This window comes from Heteronotia binoei, chromosome 8 (genome assembly GCF_032191835.1).
Source record: "Heteronotia binoei isolate CCM8104 ecotype False Entrance Well chromosome 8, APGP_CSIRO_Hbin_v1, whole genome shotgun sequence".
NCBI lineage: Eukaryota > Metazoa > Chordata > Lepidosauria > Squamata > Gekkonidae > Heteronotia > Heteronotia binoei.
The window spans coordinates 93,710,189-93,730,310 of NC_083230.1; the positions used below are offsets into that span (position 1 = coordinate 93,710,189).

The window sequence follows — 20,122 nt, forward strand, 5'->3', positions numbered from 1 at the left end:
GAATACCATTGTGCAATATTAGCCATCTACTCCCCCAGGCTCCTACTTGGCCTGCATGTAAATCGTCTAATGTCACGTAAGAAGATGCATTGGTCCATCTAGCTCACAACTGTCTGCGCTGATCACAGTGGTTCTAACTTCTCCTCGGTCTCAAGTCCATGTGGGAGAGGTGTCCTTCCCATACACCTGAGCTTCTTTTACAGAAGATACCAGAGAATGAGCCTAAGATCTTCTGCCCACAAAGCATGTATTTCGCTAATGAGGTACAAGCCCTCTTCAAATATGATTGGTTACAATATATCTGACCATCAAATGCAGCAAACCATTCTGCTCCCTTGTGCCTTGATTCTCCTTTTCCAGATGCTATGCTGAAAATTTGGCGGTTCTACCTCAAAAACAGCCCCCCCCGAGCCCCATGAATTGATTTTCCATTATATCCTATGGGGACCAGTCTCCATAGGGTATATTGGAGTGCCCAGCAGACATTTTCCCCATCCCCTGCTTTCTGATAACCCTGAAATGGGAGGAGGGCTTCCAAACCTGGAGATCCCCTGCTCCCAGCTGGGGATTGGTAACCCTACTACAAGGACTAGTGGGAGCCATCTTATTTTCTTTCTTCTTTCTTGTCCCTAAAAGTCCCTATATAGCCTCTGCCCTTTGCTTGCTTCCTTGTCTCCTTCCCACTGACTCACCAACCTACCTCTACCACCCTGTCATCACCTTTCCATCCTTCTCTTCTCTTTTCAGCTTCTTCCTGGGAAAACTATGTTCGGTCAGGCTGAGCCCATTGTGTCTCATAGGGTTGCCCAGTGTTGACAGCTGGCAGGATGAGCCCAGTTGCACAGTGTTAGCCTCCCAGCTGGACCCGGTTATGGCATGGGGAACCTCAAGAATTTGCAGGGTGCACCTCACTCTCCCCTGTATATCTTTCTCCACACTATTTCCTTTTATCCTCTTCCTGGCAGCCCCCATATTCTCATCATTCCCTGCTTTCTTTTCTCCTTCTCACACACCAACAAGCCATCCTTTTACTGTTCCTCATTTTTCAACTATACTTATTATTTATTTACTTCATTTATACCTCTTTTTCCCAAAATGGGGAGCCAAAGTGGCCTTCATCATTCTCCTCTTCCCCCTTTCATCTTTAAAGCAACCCTGTGGCCCATGGTCAACCAGTGAGCACTATAGCAGTGTGGAAATTCAAACCTGGGTCTCCCAGATCCTAATCTGAAACTCTGATCATTACATCATACTGGTTTTGGGAGGGGGAGGGCTACTGTTGAATAGCAGCAAGTAGCCAGGCCTGGGAAAGCTGTATAAGTCAAGTGATAGTAGGTTGCCTAGTGCTTGCTGGTAGGTTTGGTCTCCCTCAAAGGTCAAAATAGCCCCATCTCTTCCCTACCTTTTGCTGACAGAAACCAGGGCTTGAAGGCTAGCAATATTGTCATGGTTCCCTTGCAAAAGTCACAACAGATACTGAGATGGCATTCATTTCTTAATGCTACAGGCACTTCTATAATTTGAGGGGTTCCCCCCCATATATATATATATATATATATATAAAGGATTTCATTTTTTCCTGCAGTCCTGGGGCTTTTCTGTCTGATCTATACGTGGCCTCAGTCTTCAGATTTAGATACACTGATGGGGCTGTGTTGAGAATTATGTGGCCAAGTTTGGTTGGCCAGGTTTATAGTACAAGAAGAATAATTGCATTTATACCTCACTGTTCACTCGGCGTCTCAAAGTAGCTTACAATCTCCTTCCCTGTCTCTCCCTACAACAGACACCCTGTGAGGTAGGTGGGACTGAGAGAGCTCTCAGAGAACTCCTCTTGAGAGAACTGCTTTGAGAGAACTAGTGAATGGCCCAAGGTCATCCAGCAGCTGCATGTGGAGGAGTGGAAAATCAAACCTGGTTCTCCAGATTACAGTCCACCGCTCTTAATCACTATACCACCACTACTATTATGCCAGTTGTGAATAGACGAAATGAATGCTGCTTTCCTTTCCTCTCCCTCTAGTACCAATCTGAACCAGGGCACATAGTTGCCGTATTTTTTTAAAAAATTGGAAATATGTAATCATGGCTCTCCAAAGCATCACACCTGAGCTTTCATGGGGCTGTGGCTTCTTTAATGGAAATGGTGTATCAGTACACAAAAACATAAGCATTTGAACAAGCAAGTTTGTTTGGTCATGTCAAGCATGGCTAATTCTGATCAATAACTGATGGGTTCAGGGCCTGACTAGAAGCAGACCTGGGAAAGATCCCAGAGAACCAAATGTTGTTAGTTTATTATTCTTTCCTGGCTTTCCTCCCGCTTTATGACTGCTTAATTAGAGGGAACAAAGCAATCAGCACCTTCCTATGAATTCTCCTCTGGGAGGATGAGCCATCTGGGCATTGCAAGGCTGAATGCCTGATAACGCCCTGAGAATGTATGTAGTTTTGATATTCTATGTGTGAACGCTCCCCTGCTCCCCCCTCCCTTTGGAATCCCTTTGAAGTGTGCCTTAAAAGTTGTGTATCAATGTATCGGTTTCATTCTTCTCAAGCAATGGCTCTAGCCAAAGTATCGGTCTATCAATAAACGTAGTCTTTGTATCAACTTCGACTCGTCATTGAACCCACATGCTTGACAGGTCAGGCAGAAATGAAAAATACTAATCTGTCTATTGTGCAAGCAACCTCAAAACATCAAGAGTGTAAATATTTGAAAGTAAATTATTATTTCCCTCCCTCCCAAATATTCTGAATTTGGCTTCCATTGAAGAATGATTTAATTTTGCTTCTCTCCTCTTTTTCAAACCTGCTTTTGTTTATTTCAATCTAATATTTCCAAGGCCTTGCTGTACCTGATTATTTTGCTACACTGTGCATAAATCTCCTAGGATCATTGTTAGCCAGTGGGGTGATTTATCTTTTCTAATCATCTCACCGCATGATGCAACTAGGATATTGTTGCTGTTGATCAACAATAACTACATAATTTATAAATAAAACATAGATCTTAACATTTAAAATGGGACAGTTCAATTAGATTACAGTAAAGCACGAGGATAGTGCAATCCATTACTTGAATATAAACTTTAAGCAATATATTTAGGCATCACGAAGGGAAAGACTTAGCTGGGTCTCTATTACCTTTCTGTACAACAGGTGGAGGGAAAGGCAGCCTATGTGAGTAGCTGCTCTGTGTATACAGAGCGCCCTCTAGTGTACTGAAAACTAGTGTTTTTATTGAAGGGTGTCCCCACCCCCTCATATCTGTATCCTGCCTATTCTATTGCGAAAGGCAACTTCTTTCTAAAAATAAAAACATTCCCTCTCTGGAAAGAACGTAATTGCTTTTAGGCTGCAGTTATCGACTTTGGTTATTTCTGGTGGTTCCTGAGTTCTAAAATCCTGATGGTTATTGAATGTTCCATTTTGTTAATTGTACTGACTCATTATGTGTAATATTCCTTCACTTCATGTGAGAAAGGCAGACTAATGTAAATAAAATGAAGTGAGAGCTTGGTGATGATATCTGTAGCACTGCGTAGGAAATCATGGCAACTGCTATGGGATAATTCTAACGTATTCAACGGATAAACAAATGCTTACTTCAAAACTGCCTCTTTGCTAATGTTATCAGCCTCAGGGGGAGGCCTGCCTTTCTCTTGGAATTACATCTGATCATCAGAATACAGAGGTGAGCTGTCCTGCAAGAAGTGGCTGCTTTGGCTCTATGGCCACATCTCAGTATGTTTTCTATTTTACTGTTTTAAATTGTTGCAAATGATGTATTTTTAAAACCAAACTCTATGATAGATTTTATATGTTGTGAGCCGCCCTGAGCCACTTCGGTGGGAAGGGCGGGATATAAATTGAAATAAACTGAAACCGAAACAGTTCCCTTCTCTCCCCAAACTCTGTCCTCTCCAAGCACCATCCCCAAATATCCTTTTGTGCAAAGCACCAAGTGAATTTTACATGGCGCTTGTGGCGGTAAAAACAATACTAAACAAGAAGAATGACAAACAATTAGGAATTTCTCAAGCCAGAAATGACAACCATACTCTTTGGGTTCAGAAGGAAGTAGATTGAAGAGAGGGCTGCTAGGGCTGCCAATCCCTTGGTTTGGAGATCTTCTCCCCACTTCAGGGTCATCAGAAAGAGGGGGGAGGGAGGGAAATGTCTGCTGGGAACACTGTTATTCCCTTTGGAGACTTATGCCCATAGAAAATAATGAATTGAGCTGTGGGCATCTGGGGCTCTGGGGGGGGGCTGTTTTTTTGAGTTAGAGGCACCACATTTTCATCTTAGCATCCAACCCCTCTCTTCAAAACACCCCCCAGGTTTCCAAAAGATTGGATCAGGGGGTCCAATGCTATGAGCCCTCAAAGAAGGTGCCCCTTCCTTCATTATTTCCAGTGGAGGGAAGGCATTGAAAAGGTTTGTGGCCTCTTTAAATGTGATGGCCAGAACTCAAATATGCTTGTCACACCCTTGCTCCTGGCTCCACCCCCAAAGTCTCCTGGCTCCACCCCCAAAGTCCCCAGATATTTCGTGAATTGGACTTGACAACCCTAAGGGCTGCCAACTCTGGATTGGGAAATGGCAGTTTGGAGCCTGGGGAGGGCAGGGTTTGGAAAGGAGAGAGACCTCTTTGGGCAGGGCCAGATTAACAATTAGGCCAAGTAGGCACTAGCCTATGGGCCCACATGCCTTTAGGGCCCTGGGCCGGCTCCTCCCCTCCCCTGGTTTCCCCCCTGCTTGCAGCCCTTCCAGCCTGCACATGCAGCCAGCAACTGAGCTGCTCTTTGCCTGATTTGCCTGGTGCGGCTGCTGCTGGCATTGTTGGAAAGTTTTCCTGTCTCTGCTTCTCCCCCGTAGCTTTGTCCAAGGGGCTTTTGAGAAGGTGCCTGCAGGCTGCAGGCAGCAGGGCAGGCACTCTGACTCTGAGATAATTTGTGAGGCCTGAGATTTCAACTGCCTAGGGGCCTCCACAGGATTTAATTCAGCTCTGTCTTTGGGTATAATTTCATGGAGTCCACCCTCCAAAGCAGCCATTTTCTCCAGGGGGACTGATCTATGTCATCTGGCGATTACTTGTAATTCCAAGAGTTTCCCAGGCTCCACCTGAAGGTTCTCAACAATTAAAACCTGGGAGACCACACTATCCGGAAGGCCGTGCTTTGCACACCTGTCAGAACTTTGGGCTTCCACTTCTCAAATATCAGCCCTGTGCTTTACAACAAAGCACTGTTGAAAGAAGACTGCGACACAGTGGCATGGGTGGGGCTGGGAGAGTTCCTTGCAAAGCGTCAGGCTATTTTTGCAGTGATATAGATGCCTTATATTTGAAAAAGAAAGTCCTTTATTTGCAGTGTGATATGGACTGTGGAGAGTTTGCTACACAGTGAAAAATAGACATAGGAGCCACTGGAACATCAAGTTACTGGGAGCCCTGTGAGTAGGGTGCTATAGAGAGGTCCTCAAAATGATGCTTGCGATTACATTGGCCTTACTTTGACCAACTTGGGGGGGGGCAAAATGTAAGACATCTCTGATTATTTCTTAGTGTGTTGTTAATCCTATTTGTTTTTGACTACACTAAGGAGAATGATTACAAAGCAAAAACTGAAGAGGCGGATGTTGAAGGTCAAAATTAATCTGATATCCCAGGAGGAAGAGTGGGAGTGAGATGTGAAAATAAGCTTTGGAAGTAGCAGAGGCTGCCTCACAGTCAACTTCAAGTGCTCCTTCTGCAATGGGATCTATGCAGAGCAGAGAGGTGAACAGACCAGGTCTGTATCCGTCTTATCAGAGAGAGATTTTTAATCACTAATTATAAGAGAGCCAGTGTGGGGTAGTGGTTAAGAGTTAAGAGACTGAAAGCTGCAATCAACCATAAAACTCACTAAATACTCTTAAGGCAGTTGTTCTTGCACAGACGGACTATCTTGCAGGGCTGTTGTGAAGATAAAAAAAGGAGAGAAGAGCTAGGGTTGCTAACCTCCAGGTGGTGGCTGGAGATCTCCTGGGATTACAACTGACCTCTAGGCAACAGATCAGTTCACCTGGAGAACACGGCTGCTTTGGGAGGTGACATTATATTCCGTTGAAGTCCTTCCCTCCCCAATGCCTACCCTCCTCAGGCCCCACCCCCCAAATTTCCCAGTCGAGAGCTGGCAGCCTAAAGGAGACCTTCACACATCCTCTTTGAGCTCCTTACAGAAAGGTTGGAATAATAAAGAGATAGATGGCAGCAGGGATACATACTGCCTTCTCTGGGGATGTGCAGGTTCCTCCTATGCCCTAGGGAGATACAGGGCGTTTTTAAAACCTTTCTCCCTGGTGTGTAAGACTCTTTTTTTTTTTTTAAAGGCAAGATGAGACAAGCTTTGTAGCCATGATTGCATAGTAAGGTGGCACCTGTGAAGAACAATAAACCTGTCTGCACTGAAATGAAGAACATTGTCCCATTCATTCGACTGGAGTATGAGCAGAGAAGCCTTTGGTGTACAACCTCATGCACAGCATTTAGCACAAGGACCCTGAAAATTCCACAGTCATTTAAAACTTTTTTTGTTGTAATTTTAGTTGCAGTGGAACAAGCATACAACAAACGGTGGACTGTATCTAGTGAGCCTTAGAGGATAAAAGATCTGAAGGGGTTCTCTGGTGGTTGGAAAGTAATATCTTTGCTCAAATAACTTACAGATGTCCAGAAATGCATGCAGTATATGTACCTAGAGGGGAACAGGAAAGCCATGAATGTCTGCAGAGAGCTTTAGATGCATAGATCCTGCATGTATGATCAGGACCCTGCTTTGGCAGTGTTGCTGCTGCCAATTGAGTGGAACATCAGGACCCTTCCTCTGGTTAACAATTCCCAGTGGAACCTCCTTATACAACCCAAACATTGTTTCAAAGCATATCCCATGACTTGCTTTCAGGGTGAACGAGGGTACCAGAATTTGTGTCTCACTCTGCTCCCCGCTTTGGGACTACACACATGGCTCTCTGCAGACTTCGAGCTGGTGTGCAAGTGTTGGGGATAGCAGATGTGATCCAGCTTCCAAGTACATATTCTTGAAAACTCCATTTGGTATATATCTTTTTAGGGTCACCGAATCTAGACCCTGAGATGGCTTCTGGAGCAGGACACAAAGCAGAACTTCACTTTTTCCATCACAGTGCTGCAGGAAAAGCTGAACCTGGTGCAATTTCCCCTTTTATACAACTCTTGAAAGGTGCAGAAGACCCCACAGTTTCTGGAACTCTGGCTCTACAGAGATGCAAATTAATGCAAAGGTATCTGTCAACTTCAATTCCTATTATTTTCTAAACTCTTAACAGCCTGATTGATTAAAATAATGTTTAGAGTTATTTCACGCGTAATTCAGAATGAGGTGGTACATGGTAAAAATCTAGACTATATCACTACAGGTATGTTTGTGTGTGTGTGGCATGCTGTCTAGTCACTTCCAGGTTATAGCAACCCTATGAATTAATCTCCCAAATATTCTGTCATTGACAGCCTTGCTCAGGCCTTGCAAACTGAGGGCCCTTGTGGCTTCCTTGATTGAGTCCATCCATCTCAAGCTGGGTCTTTATCTTTTCCTACTGCCTTCAACTTTCCCCAGCGTTATTATCTTTTCCAGTGACTCTTGTCTTTTCATGATATGACCAAAGTACAATAGTCTCAGCTTAGTTGCTTTCACTTCTAGAGAGAATTCAAGCTTGATTTGATCTAGAACCCACTTATTTGTCTTTTTGGTGGTGCACGATATCTGTAAAACTCTCCTCTAATACCACATTTCAAAGGAATCAGTTTTCTTCCTGAGAGATTTCTTCATTCTCCAACTTTCACATCCATATATAGTAATGGGGAATACTGCACTATGAGTTATCTGGATCTTGGTGTCCACCAACAGTTTCTTAACCAGGGCTTTTTTAATAGAAAAAGCCCAGCAGAAACTCATTTGCATATTAGACCACACACCCCAAGTCACCAGAAGCTAGACCACACACCCCAAGTCACCGAGTCACACAGGGGCCAAAAAACCCAAGTGCCATCAGGAGGTCCATTAGTGGGACCAGGACACTAGAAACCCTCACACTGTTGCCCCTCCTAAGCAGCAAGAATACAGAGCATCACTTGCCCCAGACAAAGAGTTCCAACAATATACTGTGGCTAATATATATCATAATATTATAAGTCAGTCATCTGAAGTTATACAGTGCCAAATTCTGATGCTTTGCTAGTTCATTCTGAATAATGTGTGGGGCAGTTTTTACTTCCTAGTAAATGTGCATGGATTGCAACCTTAGAGAGATTTCTCAACAGGCTCCCTCAGTCTTTTCCTTCTTTTTGTATTCAGCTGTCTCATTCCAAACAGTAGACATTTCCCTGAGGGAAAGCTTTCTAAATGAATGAAGGAGGAATCAGACTCCATTAGCCAGAGTGCATGTGTTGCTGGATGGCTACTTTCACAGAATTCTCTCTCAGTGTTGAGGAATTCACTTGCTATCCAAAGATCAGAGATCCCACTCACATAGGGTTGCCAAGCTCCAGGTGGGGCCTGGAGATCTCCCAGAATTAGAACTGATATCCAAACTATATAGATCTGTTCCCTTGGAGAAAATGGCTACCCTGGAGGGTGCACTTTATGGCCTCCCCAGGGTCACCCCCGCAAATCTCCAGGAATTTCCCAACCTGGAATCAGTTAGGAAAAGTTGAAGGCAACAGGAAAAAAAAGAAGACGCAGCATGAGACTGATTGGCTTAAGGAAGCCATGGCCCTTAGAGAAGAAGATGATGATGATAATAATAATATAATAATAATAAATTTTATTTGTATCCCGCCCTCCCCACCTAGGCGGCTCAGGGCGGCTAACAACCTTTTATACATGTACAATAATAGATAAAAACTTTAAATTCAACAATAAAAGCATTTAAACATTATAAAAACCAGTTAATAATTAAGAATACATAATTTAAGTTAATTTAAGTTAATCTGGCAGCAGTGATGAAGAAGATGATTATGAAAATGATGATATTGGATCTATATCCCACCCTCGACTCTGAATCTCAGAGTCTCAGAGCACCTCACAATCTCCTTTATAATCCTCCCCCACAACATACACCCTGTGAGGTGGGTGGGGCTCTCACAGAAGCTGCCCTTTCAAGGGCAACTCCTGCCAGAGCTATGGCTGACCTAAGGTCATTCCAGCAGCTGCAAGTGGAGGAGTGGGAAATCAGACTCGGTTCTCCCAGATAAGAGTCTGCATGGTTAACCACTACACCAAACTGGCTCCCAACAAGACCTGAGCAGGACTATCAATGATAGGAAGTTTTGGAGGTCATCAATTCATAGGGTTGACATAAGTCAGAACCGAATTGATGGCACTTAACTCACAGAAAGAGGGAGATAGAGGGGGACTAGTAATAATGTTTAGCTCTTGACCTACTGGAAAAGTTAAGAGGGCAGTAGGAGAAATGGTGACCTGTGGAGAAATATTGGGAATCAATTACTTCAGTGACCTCTCAAGTTTCGTTTGCCAAATTGCATTTTGATGAGATGATAGATGAAGGATAGAACAGCATCTGTGCCCTTAATCCAGAACTGCATGCATACCCAAAAGTATTTCAAGCAAGCAAGTAGCTCCATGCATGGATGCTGTTTATGGCAAGGGTTCAAAATGAAGTGCATTTGGAAGTGGACACCTGTGTGCATCTGAGCACAAAGTTAAATATCCGTGACATCAGAGGAGACATGTCCCTCTAAGAAAGGGTGGCCTCACCACCACATAGGCTGTGCATAGACAGGGATTTTGCCACAGTAGTCTCTCAGCTTTTAAAAAGTTGCCCCAGTTAAGAGGTATGCCGTAGCAATCAGATGGTGCCCGACACAGACCATACATGCACTAAGAGGAACATTCACACAGCTTTTGCACATGCACAGTACATGCATGGTGTGCCCCAGCTGTTCAGATGGCTGGAATCATGCCACAGAGTTTGCTACCGGGAAGTTCACAGCAGCTATTTATTTATTAGTAGTATTTTTATTATTACTATTATTTATTATTATAGTCAGGCCACAAGGGGCAGATGTGCGTGTGTGGTTGCACACATTAAATTTGGGAGTGGGAGTGGCTATGGCAGGCCAAAAAGCCCGTCCAGTTGCACCCATATGCAGGTGCTGTGTGTCGTATGCTGGGAAAAGGAATGCGCCCATGCATCAGCTATGCTTTCCCTAGGCACATGGAATGATTCAAGGTTTCAAGCAAAGAAGTGGGGGTTTGGGGGGTTTTTTTGTTTGTATGGAAGGCAAGTTAGGGGACCTGACTTGCAATAGAAGACAATGGATACTATCCTATTCAGTAGTATCCTATGCATATGATCTGCATGTTAAAAAACATAGTATCCTATACATAGAAAAGGATGTGAATATGTGTAACCATTTGCATTACAAATAAGATACTTTAGAATGTGAGTTGACTGTCGTTGGGGTGTAGGATTTCACTCTCATAGTCATGTGTGCATTTGGGACAGCTATTTTCAGTAGGATACTTCATTATTGTCTTCAGGCGTTACACGGAGCCAAGTAGGAAAACCGATCCCTGCAGCCTGTCAACACTAGTTGCCTCGGTCTCAACCCTGTAAGGTGCTGGATCCCCTTTGGAAGTGCTGAAGCCCTGATAGCCTACTGAAAGGTCTTTAACCCTTTGTTTTCACTGACCAGAGTACTTAACCACTCAAGAGGACTGACTATCTGGTGGTACAATTCCTCTATGCAATCATATGCATATACATGAAGAAACCTAATGGAAAAGAAAGGCATGACTCACTAGTTCTCCCCCAACAGAACTTCTTTGATTAACCAGCTTGCTCGATACAGACTCTAAACTTCCCAGAAAATTCCTCACTGCTACAGCCTCTTATATTTTATGTTAGTAATCATCATACTAACATCAGTGAAATTAATCCTGATCGTGGATACTGATGAAGATTTTCTCATGAGATGCTGACTGACAATCAAGCAAGAGAATGAACTATGGACAAACGAGAGTTTTGAAGTCAAGACAACTGGGTTATTTTGAACTGTCACATTTGGTGCAGTCAAATTTAATATACTAATTTAATCAGTCACAGGCTTACCACTGAAATATGTGGTTAGATTGTTAGACTAGAAGACCTGACTTCGAATCCCCATGCTGCCAATGAATCTAAAGCCAATTTGCTGTAGTGGTTAAGAGCGGCGAACTCTAATTTGGAGAACCGGGTTTGATTCCCCACTCCTCCACATGCAGCCTGTTCTCTCAGAGCTGTTCTCTTAGAGCTGTTCTCTCAGGAGCAGTTATCTCAGAGTTCTTTCAGCTCCACCTACCTCACAGGGAGTCTGTTGTAGGGAAAGGAAGGGAAGGTGATTTTAAGGCGCTCTGAGGCTGAGAGAAGGGTGGGGTATAAATTGAACTCTTCTTCTTCTTCATGAAAACTCGCTGGATGAACATAGGTCAGTGGCACACTCTCAGGCTAACCTATCACACAGAGTTGTCATGAGGGTCATGTGGCAGAAGGGAGGATATTTTAATCAGTGTTGCGATTTAAAAGCACTTTTAAACTGATGTTTCTTCAGTTCTATGTTGGATTGAAATTCTGCCATCTGAAAGACCATGAGGCAATATGGTTCAATGCCCATGCTAGGATTTCAGTCCTCTGTATTATTTACTTCATTAATACCCTGCCTTTCTTCTTTGTGGGAACCTAAATTGGCTTACCTCATTCTCCTCTTCTCCATTTTATCCTCACAGCAATCCCATGAGGTTAATTAGACTGAGAATGTATGACCAACCCAAGGCCACTCAGCAGGCTTCCATACTACAGTGGGGATTAGGGTTGCCAACCTCTAGGTGGGGCCTGGAGATCTCCAATTGTTACAACTGATCTCCAGCTGGCAGAGATCAGATCCCCTGGAGAAAACGGCTGCTTTGGAAGGTGGACTGCATGGCACTGTACCATGCTGAGGCTCCTCGATTCCCCAAAACCTGCCTTCTCCTGGATCCAGCCCCCAAGTCTCCAGGTATTTTCCAGCACAGACCTGGCAACCCTAGTGGAGATTCAAACCTGGCTTTCCTAAATCCTAGTCTGACATTCAAAAGCTATACCACACTGGCTGAAAACATAGCCAAAACCAAAGAAGAAGACAAGCACAGTGAAAACTTAGCAATGGCTCTGGCCACATAATGCAATGGCTAAAAGATCCCTTCAGTCAAGCTCAGAAATCTTCAACAGAGATATTTTCTAGACAAGAGTAACCCAAAGCTTATGGTGTTCCATCAAGTCAGTAAAACAAATGTCAATGACAGCATCAGGCAAAGTCCAGGACTTAAATGGGGAAAATCATCTAATCTGATTCCCTGCCCCCAAGAGTGTTCCATAAGTAGCCCATATTATCCATATAACAATGCTACAAGCAGAGAAGAGAGACCAAGGCAGTCCAACATGCCAAAGACTCTGCGGCGCATCATGTAAACCACTCAACAAGGAATCTGTGCCACATGCTAATGAAACCCCCACAGAGCCACCATCCAATATGCCCTGTGGCAATATTCCTTTCAGGCCCCAAATATGACTAGGGCCGTTTTCCCACTCACCTTTTACTGGCGCCACGACCATCCTGACGCCGGCGAATCTGCCTGGATTTCGCATCAGAAGCTCCGGCGCTCCCAGAAGCGCCGGCTACTTCCGTCGCTAAGCCAGCGCAAACGGAAATCGCAAAGATGGGGTGTTTTCGCACTCACCTTCAGCCGGCGCCGCGACCCTCTTGACGACGGAGGATCTGTGCTGATTTCCCACACGAAGCGCTGGAACAACCAGAAGAGCCGCCAATTTCCGGCGCGAAGCCCGCTCAAACGTAAATCGCCAAGAAGCAGGAAAACGCTTGAGCGGGCTTCGCGCCGGAAATTGGCGGCTCTTCTGGTTGCTCCTGCGCTTCGTGTGGGAAATCAGCACAGATCCTCCGTCGTCAAGAGGGTCGCGGCGCCGGCTGAAGGTGAGTGCGAAAACACCCATGCAGGAAAACGTTTGCGCTGGCTTAGCGACGGAAAGCGCCGGCGCTTCTGGGAGCGCCGGCGCTTCTGTTGCGAAATCCAGGCAGATTCGCCGGCGTCAGGATGGTCGTGGCGCCAGTAAAAGGTGAGTGGGAAAACGGCCTATGAGTTGTACTCTAAGGATGAGCCATCCCAAGGGAACAATGTTGCTAGCTCTTTAGCATGTCTTCCTTTCTCTTTCCGAGTTTCAGTGCAAACAAGACAAAGGGCTTCTTCACACTAGCCTATTACTTATGCAAATATTATTTCCATGCAAAAAAAAAAAATCCTATGCACATTGCTCTTGTGTGTGTGAAGGAGAGATTTTTATGATAGCGAGTTGCACAAGTGCCTAAAAGCATTTATTTGGCTGTGCATAAATATGTGTGTATCTCATATGTTACACAGTGCACGTGATGTACACATGCTTCTTTTTTAGTCATATTCAGGCATATATATTCTCCTATAGTCATATTCAGTTTTGCATAGAGCATCTGTAAGAGGACAACAATGATGTGCAGGAAGATTTATAGTGCTGTCTTAAGTAAACTGCATTGGCTTCAGTGCATATAGAAGGGTGTAAGTTGGTTCAGGATTGCACTGTAAAGGACTTGTTTCTATGATATGTACAGGTCCTGATGGTAAGGAGTAAGATTAACATTCTGCAATGATAATATTATAATTGTGTTGTCTAGCCCGTTGTAGATGCAATAAGAAGTAGTGGCATAACTAGGTGGATTTTGTTTGGACAGCAGAACACCCGGGACGTGGGAAAGTTGTGCATTCTCCTTCTCCAGAAAGAATATAAGCTGCCATGTTGGTTCAACAGAAGAAAAAAAATTTCAAAACTCTGCCTTTTAATCACAGCCACTGCTGGTGTTTTTGGGTTCTCTTCCTTAAACAGCAGAGTGGATAAATGTTTGTTCAAAATCTAGAATAAATCCATTTTGGAGAGTTGCACTAAATGCTCTTTTCTGTGTTAAATTTTTGTTGGGGAAAGAATAACTGTTCCACTCTACGGATTGGATGGAGTTCAAAACTAAGCACAGCATCTCTCTCTCTCTCTCAGAATTTGATCCATATTGACAAAAGTAGTGGGCATGGTTATCCTACAACTGTCAAATGCCAGAGACAAACAGTAGCAGAGCTCTATACCTGCTCTTTCTGATGCAATGAATAAGCAACTGATCTCTTTGCAAGAAAGGAGACTGATGCACAGATCTTTTTGAGAGCAACAAAAAAGTTATTCTTTAATTTCAATACTCAGTGTTGTGAATGGCCTGGCAAAATAACTTCAGAAAATCAAACTGTAATCACAAGTCTTGCATGCAGTCCAGAGTTCTCCAGATAAACTGAGCTGCTATTGAAATTGTTTCCAAGGGTTTTAGATCATTTTTCTTTGATGTTAATGATATCTTGGCAACACAGTGTAAGAGATTCTCTGCTTCCTATTTAATTGCAAGCTTGTTTCAAGTGAGTGTTTTGCTTTTTTTTTTTTGTTAAACTATGTAATTTTTTAAAAAGAAAACAGAGTGGGGTTAAGCTTACCAGGTTTTTTGGTCGGTTCCGGCATTGTTTCAATTGCTCTTTATCCCCAGTTGGCGCTCAGATGCAACAACAAGTAGCCACAAGTCCAGGAGAGAGCATGCAGACCAGTATGATAAGCAGAGGGAGAGAAGAATTCTTCTGCTTTATATACAAGGTTGACAAATCAATCAAGGGAGCGCCTCCTCTCCTCTCAATGCAAAGCCTCTGAAAATTGACAGTTATGGGAGCTCTGCTTACATCTGTTGTTTGCAGCCACTGCCCTGTTGGCTTTAGGAAGGAATCTGTGCTGCATTTCATGAGGCTGATGAGAACAGCTATAACTTTCTAAATTCAGACGCATCAGATTCACACACTCAGGGTGGGCGGGGAGGGGGGAGCCACACAGACTGCCAGACTATCAAAGGGCTTCCAGAGATGCAAGATCTGATCTAAATTGTACGTATACCAGTTGCCTTCCCCTACCACCGTGGCATGAATATAACCTAAACAGATATCTGATCACAAATGCACAATCCTGCCTATTTTTAGTGCTTTGTAGGATTAAATGAGCATCAAAATGCTTTCCTTTAATTGAAAGAAAGTGATGGGCTCATCCCTTTTGGATCATGAGAAGATGGCAGATTGCAAAGGCCCATCATATTGAACAGTGGGAGGTATTTACTTTCTCCAACAGAAGCCAATGGGAGCCATTTGTTTTATTGGGGGAATATTCTGGTAGACTGGGGGTGAAACGCATAAATGGCTACCATTTCTTTCTGTGGCAGAACATAAAGCTGCAGTGGGCTTGTGCCCTCTACAGGGCAGGAAGGTTCATGACACCCAAAGGGCTGAGTGAGCTGGGGACCTAGCTATTATGTACCATGTGTGCTACAGACAATACCCTGAATATCCCTGACAAGGCCAATGCAGTCAGAGCTTGGAAGCTAAACACGGTTGGCCTGGTTAGTACTTGGATGAGAGACCATAAAGCAAGACTGGTGTTGCTACAAAGAGAAAAGCCATGACAAACCAAAAGTTCATCTCTTGCCTTGAAAATTTCATGGCCCTGGCGTGCAACTTGACACTGCACAATTATTATTATTATACTGTAGACAGCTGCTTATACGAAGCAAAAGGGGATTAGACCTCCTCATGGAGGTTTATCAGTGGCTATAATCCATAGTGACTAAATGGAACCTCGATGTTTACAGGCAGTAAACCTCTGAACACCACAGCTAAGAATCAACATCGGGGAAGGCTTTGGCCTCTGCTGAATTGTAGGGCCTCAAGAGGAACCGGGTTGGCCACTGTATGAGCCAGGGTGCAGGACTCTGGTCCACAAAGCTTTCCTTATGATTATGTTCCTAAAATGTTCCCATTTTTATACATTGGTTGATGTTATTGTTTCTAGTCTTTAACTATTAACTAGGCGATATAATTTTGTCTATAAATCTGCTAGAAAAGGAAAACATACTCAGTGCAAATCCAAAGTAGAGTTACATTCTTTGAAGTCATCATAAGAACATAAGAGAAGCCATGTTGGATCAGGCCAATGGCCCATCCAGTCCAATGGTCTGTGTCATACAGTGGCCAAAACCCAGGTGCCATAGGGTTGCCAATCCCCAATTGGGGGCAGGGGATCCCCTGGTTTGGAGGCCCTCCCTCTGCTTCAAAATTATCAGAAAGCTGGAGGGGATGTCCACTGGACACTTCATTATATCCTATGGAGACTGGTCTCAAAAGGGTATAATGGAGAATCAATCTGTGGGTATCTGGGGCTCTGGGAAGCTGCTTTTTGAGGTAGAGGCACCAAAGTTTCAGCACAGCGACTGGTGCCTCTCTTCAACTCCCCCCCCCCTCCAAATTTCAAAAAGATTGGACCAGGAGTCCAATTCTATGTACCCCAAAAGAAGGTGCCTCCATCTTCCATTATTTCCAGTAGAAGAAAAGCATTTAAAAGGACATATGAACATATGAAGCTGCCTTATACTGAATCAGACCCTTGGTCCATCAAAGTCAGTATTGTCTACTCAGATTGGCAGCGGCTCTCCAGGGTCTCAAGCCGAGTTTTTTCACACCTATTTGCCTGGACCCTTTTTGGGAGATGCCAGGGATTGAACCTAGGACCTTCTGCTTACCAAGCACATGCTCTACCACTGAGCCACCGTCCCTCCCCTAAAGGATTTCAATTATGCTTGTCACAACCTTGGTCTTGGCTCCTCTCCAAAGTCTCCTGGCTTCACCCCCAAAGTCCCCAGAGTCGGACTTGACAACCCTCAGGAGGTCCAACAGCAGAGCCTTCAATTGAGCTAGAAAGCAGTTAGCTCTGCGTAGGTATTTATTGTACATCATTCTTCTTAGTCTTTATAGACTTATAAAGTCTTTATAGACTTTAAGGCAGGACTCTGGAGAGGCAGCATGCCAGTGCCCTAAATAAATAAAATTATTTATCTTTAAGAGGTGTATCATGGTAACAATATCCTGACCTGACAAGCCTCAGTCTAGCTTGATCTCATCAGATCCTAGAAACTAAGGACAGTCAGCCCTGGCCAGTATTTTAATGTGAGCCCACCAAGGAATACCAGGGTTGTGATGTGGAGGCAGGCAATGGCAAAACACCTCAACATCTCTTGCCTTGAAAACCCTGTAGGATTTTCATAACTCAGCGGTGACTTCAAAGCGAAAGCAACAATCCCTATCACCATGTCTTGTGGTGGAAAATGTCATGTTAATTTAAAAGATCTGAAACTGTAGGGACAGGAGGGATATGTCTGTGTAAAGTTATTCCCCTGTGTAAAGTTATTTGACACTTGGGTTGCCAATGGTGTGTTCCTAATCTGCATAAATTAAAATAAAATGCCATACAGAATATGATTGGGGAGCTTTTGTTCTTAGATGAGTGGCAACCTAAGGCTGGGTGCAAAATACAGTGTTTCAGAGAACTGAACATGGTATTTTTTTAACTTTTCAAAACTGAACCTGGTATGACAGAGCCATTGTTATCAGCAGTATACCTTTTCATCCCGCCCCCCCACCCACCCCGACTGCTATGGTCTCTGATCTAATGGCTTTGTTCATTGTTGATTTATTAAAACATTTTCATCCTCTCTTTTAGCGTACCAGATCTATAAGCAGTTAAATGCTACCACTGTCCAGTGAGTTCCAGAAGCTATCTGGGGCCTTTGTCTGATGGCGTTTAAAACCCAGAAATAAGGACAGAGCAAAACAGATCTCTCTGGTCAAAGAACTCCACAATCCGTCATGGATTGGATGACCATATAAAGAAGGCTCTCTGAAGAAGAGGACTGATTTGTGTAGGAGGAAGCAGTTTTGTTGGGTTTTGTAGCACTTCAGAAACTGGAGCAGGGCTGAGAAATTGAAGTACGTGCTGTGGGCAGCAGTGTTTCTAGTATTTCACCTTCACTTCTCTAAAAGAAATTGGTGTGCGTGCAAGCGAAGCAATGACATAATGGCAGTAGACCTTGCTAATGATTACATTCACCATTGCCAGGTCCAGTATGATATAATGGTTAACCTGTTGATTGGAGAGATTTTGGTTCAAGGACCCACTCAGCCAAGAAAGATGGTTGACCCTTGGCTAGTCATTAGCAGCTTAACCTCTCTAACAATGTGACTGAAAGAATAAAAGCATTGAGTATGGTGCTTGCTGATGGTAAAGCCCAATCTCATCAGATTTTGGAAGCTAAGCAAGGTCTGTACTTGGATGGGAGACGACCAAGGGAGGCTTCACAGAGGAAGGCCACGTCTGCTTCTCACTTGCCTTGAAAGACCCTTGCTGGGGTTGCTGTAAGACAGCTGCGACTTGACAACACTTTACACGGATATGGTGCTTGCCACTGTAGCATCTGTGGATGCCCCAAAGGGTAAAAATGCCATCATTAAATGCTTGTGTTGAATTTCTCATTCCAACCGGATGCATCAGGACTCCGTGTGATCCTGGGCTGTCAAGTGATGCCCTTTCATGTTCTTGCCACGACCAGTGATGACTGCTGATGTAGATCAGGAACAAATTTACCATAAAGATGCTAGTTCCCGGAGTAAATGTCTTGTCTGGACTAGTACCTCGCTTGCACACAGGTGGGAAAACTTGGAGTTATTTTCTCAGGAGCATTTTGTTTGTCCAGTGCAAGGGGTATTATTGAGAGAGCTCTCTTTTGTCCTCTGGAAAGGAATGTGTTGTGCCACGTGCCTTATGCCTGCCATTCCTGGAAGCAGAAGGGCAGGAATTCAGATGATACCTAGATCATCTCTAATAACAGTTCTCACTGAGTTTTTTCTAATGTCAACTTTGCAACAAATCATAGGATGCCACTAGCATTTCTGCATTGCTTTCTAAGTTCTCCACACCCCCAATACACTGCTGCCAAATCAAAATGAAGTGCACATAATTATAAATGTTTCTCTAAGTAAGAAAACCTTACTCTGGGCTGTTTTGGCTAAAGTAGGCTATCTTAGGTGGGCCATTCTGTAGAACTTAGGCCACAACTGAAGATGGCTTCAAACGTTATACAAAAACCAACTCGTGTTTGCCATTCAAGTGTGCATTCCTCAGAAAGCTGAAGCCAATCCCTATTCAAATGCACTTTCATAATACACTTTTTCAGATCCATTTGTCATCTTCACATGTTTAATTTTTTAAAAAGTAGGTGAACAACTATTGTATATAGTGTATTACATGCCCTTGAGATCATGGATTGTGATAGAGTTGGCCTTGAGTTCAAATCCTTGTTCCGATAAAAATAAACATTCACTGCTTCAAAGGAGGTCAAGGTACTGGACTTAGAGTTCCCAGGCAGCCAGTTGGGAGGATCACTGGACACCATATGTGGGATGAAGTTTTGTGGGCTAGAGCTCCCTACATCAATCAACTTTCAGGGATTCAAGCCCACTTCAGATTGGTAGGGACCCTCTCATCCAACAGGGAAATTTATGCTTGCCTAAGACTCCTGCTTGTTTCTGCTGCAGCAGACCAACAAAGCTACACAAACAGAAAAAAGAACAAAACTAAAATCAAAGCGTACTGGAAGCAGTCTGAACATACATTTTTGGAATGTGTCTTCAGCATGCAGAGTGCTTTCCATTCCAGAGTGTTTTCAGGGCTACAGATATATGTGTTCCGACTTCCGTCACACTTAGATTGTTACGTCTGTCTTCACCCAGAGTTAGTAACTATGATTAACCCTCTGTCATTCTACAAGTCTCTGTTGTTTTGTGCAGGCAGCTTCATATGACATGCCAGACATTCTTTGGGTCAAAAAGATCCTTCTAATATCCAACTTGATACTCCTCCTTCCCTAATTTAGCATGTGACCTTGCATTTTACCCTTGTAGTGTAAAGGGAACAGGTTCAAAACCAGATCCTTCTTTATCCCTGTTAGGGTCTAATATCTCATCGTAAGATCCCTTCTTAGGCACCTCATTGACCGAACATTTTAAGACCACCACCCCCCAGCCCCAAAATATGGGCTTTGAAATATTTATCTGTCCTC

General features: G+C 43.8%; 1 protein-coding gene across 12 annotated transcripts in view; it reads right to left on the bottom strand.

Annotated features, from left to right (window-relative positions):
• MYBPC1 (myosin binding protein C1) overlaps window positions 1-14,759 on the bottom strand; it is a 120,850-nt gene extending 106,091 nt beyond the window's left edge. For 6 of the 12 annotated variants that reach the window (XM_060245630.1, XM_060245627.1, XM_060245633.1 and 3 more), the window contains exon 1: window positions 14,634-14,757. In XM_060245630.1, coding sequence (XP_060101613.1) covers window positions 14,634-14,658 — 25 coding nt within the window. In that variant the 5' untranslated portion in view covers window positions 14,659-14,757. Of the gene's footprint in view, window positions 1-14,633 lie in introns of all 12 variants that reach the window. The other 6 variants (XM_060245625.1, XM_060245622.1, XM_060245623.1 and 3 more) reach the window with 3 other exon arrangements.
• Window positions 14,760-20,122: the final 5,363 nt, after the last annotated feature.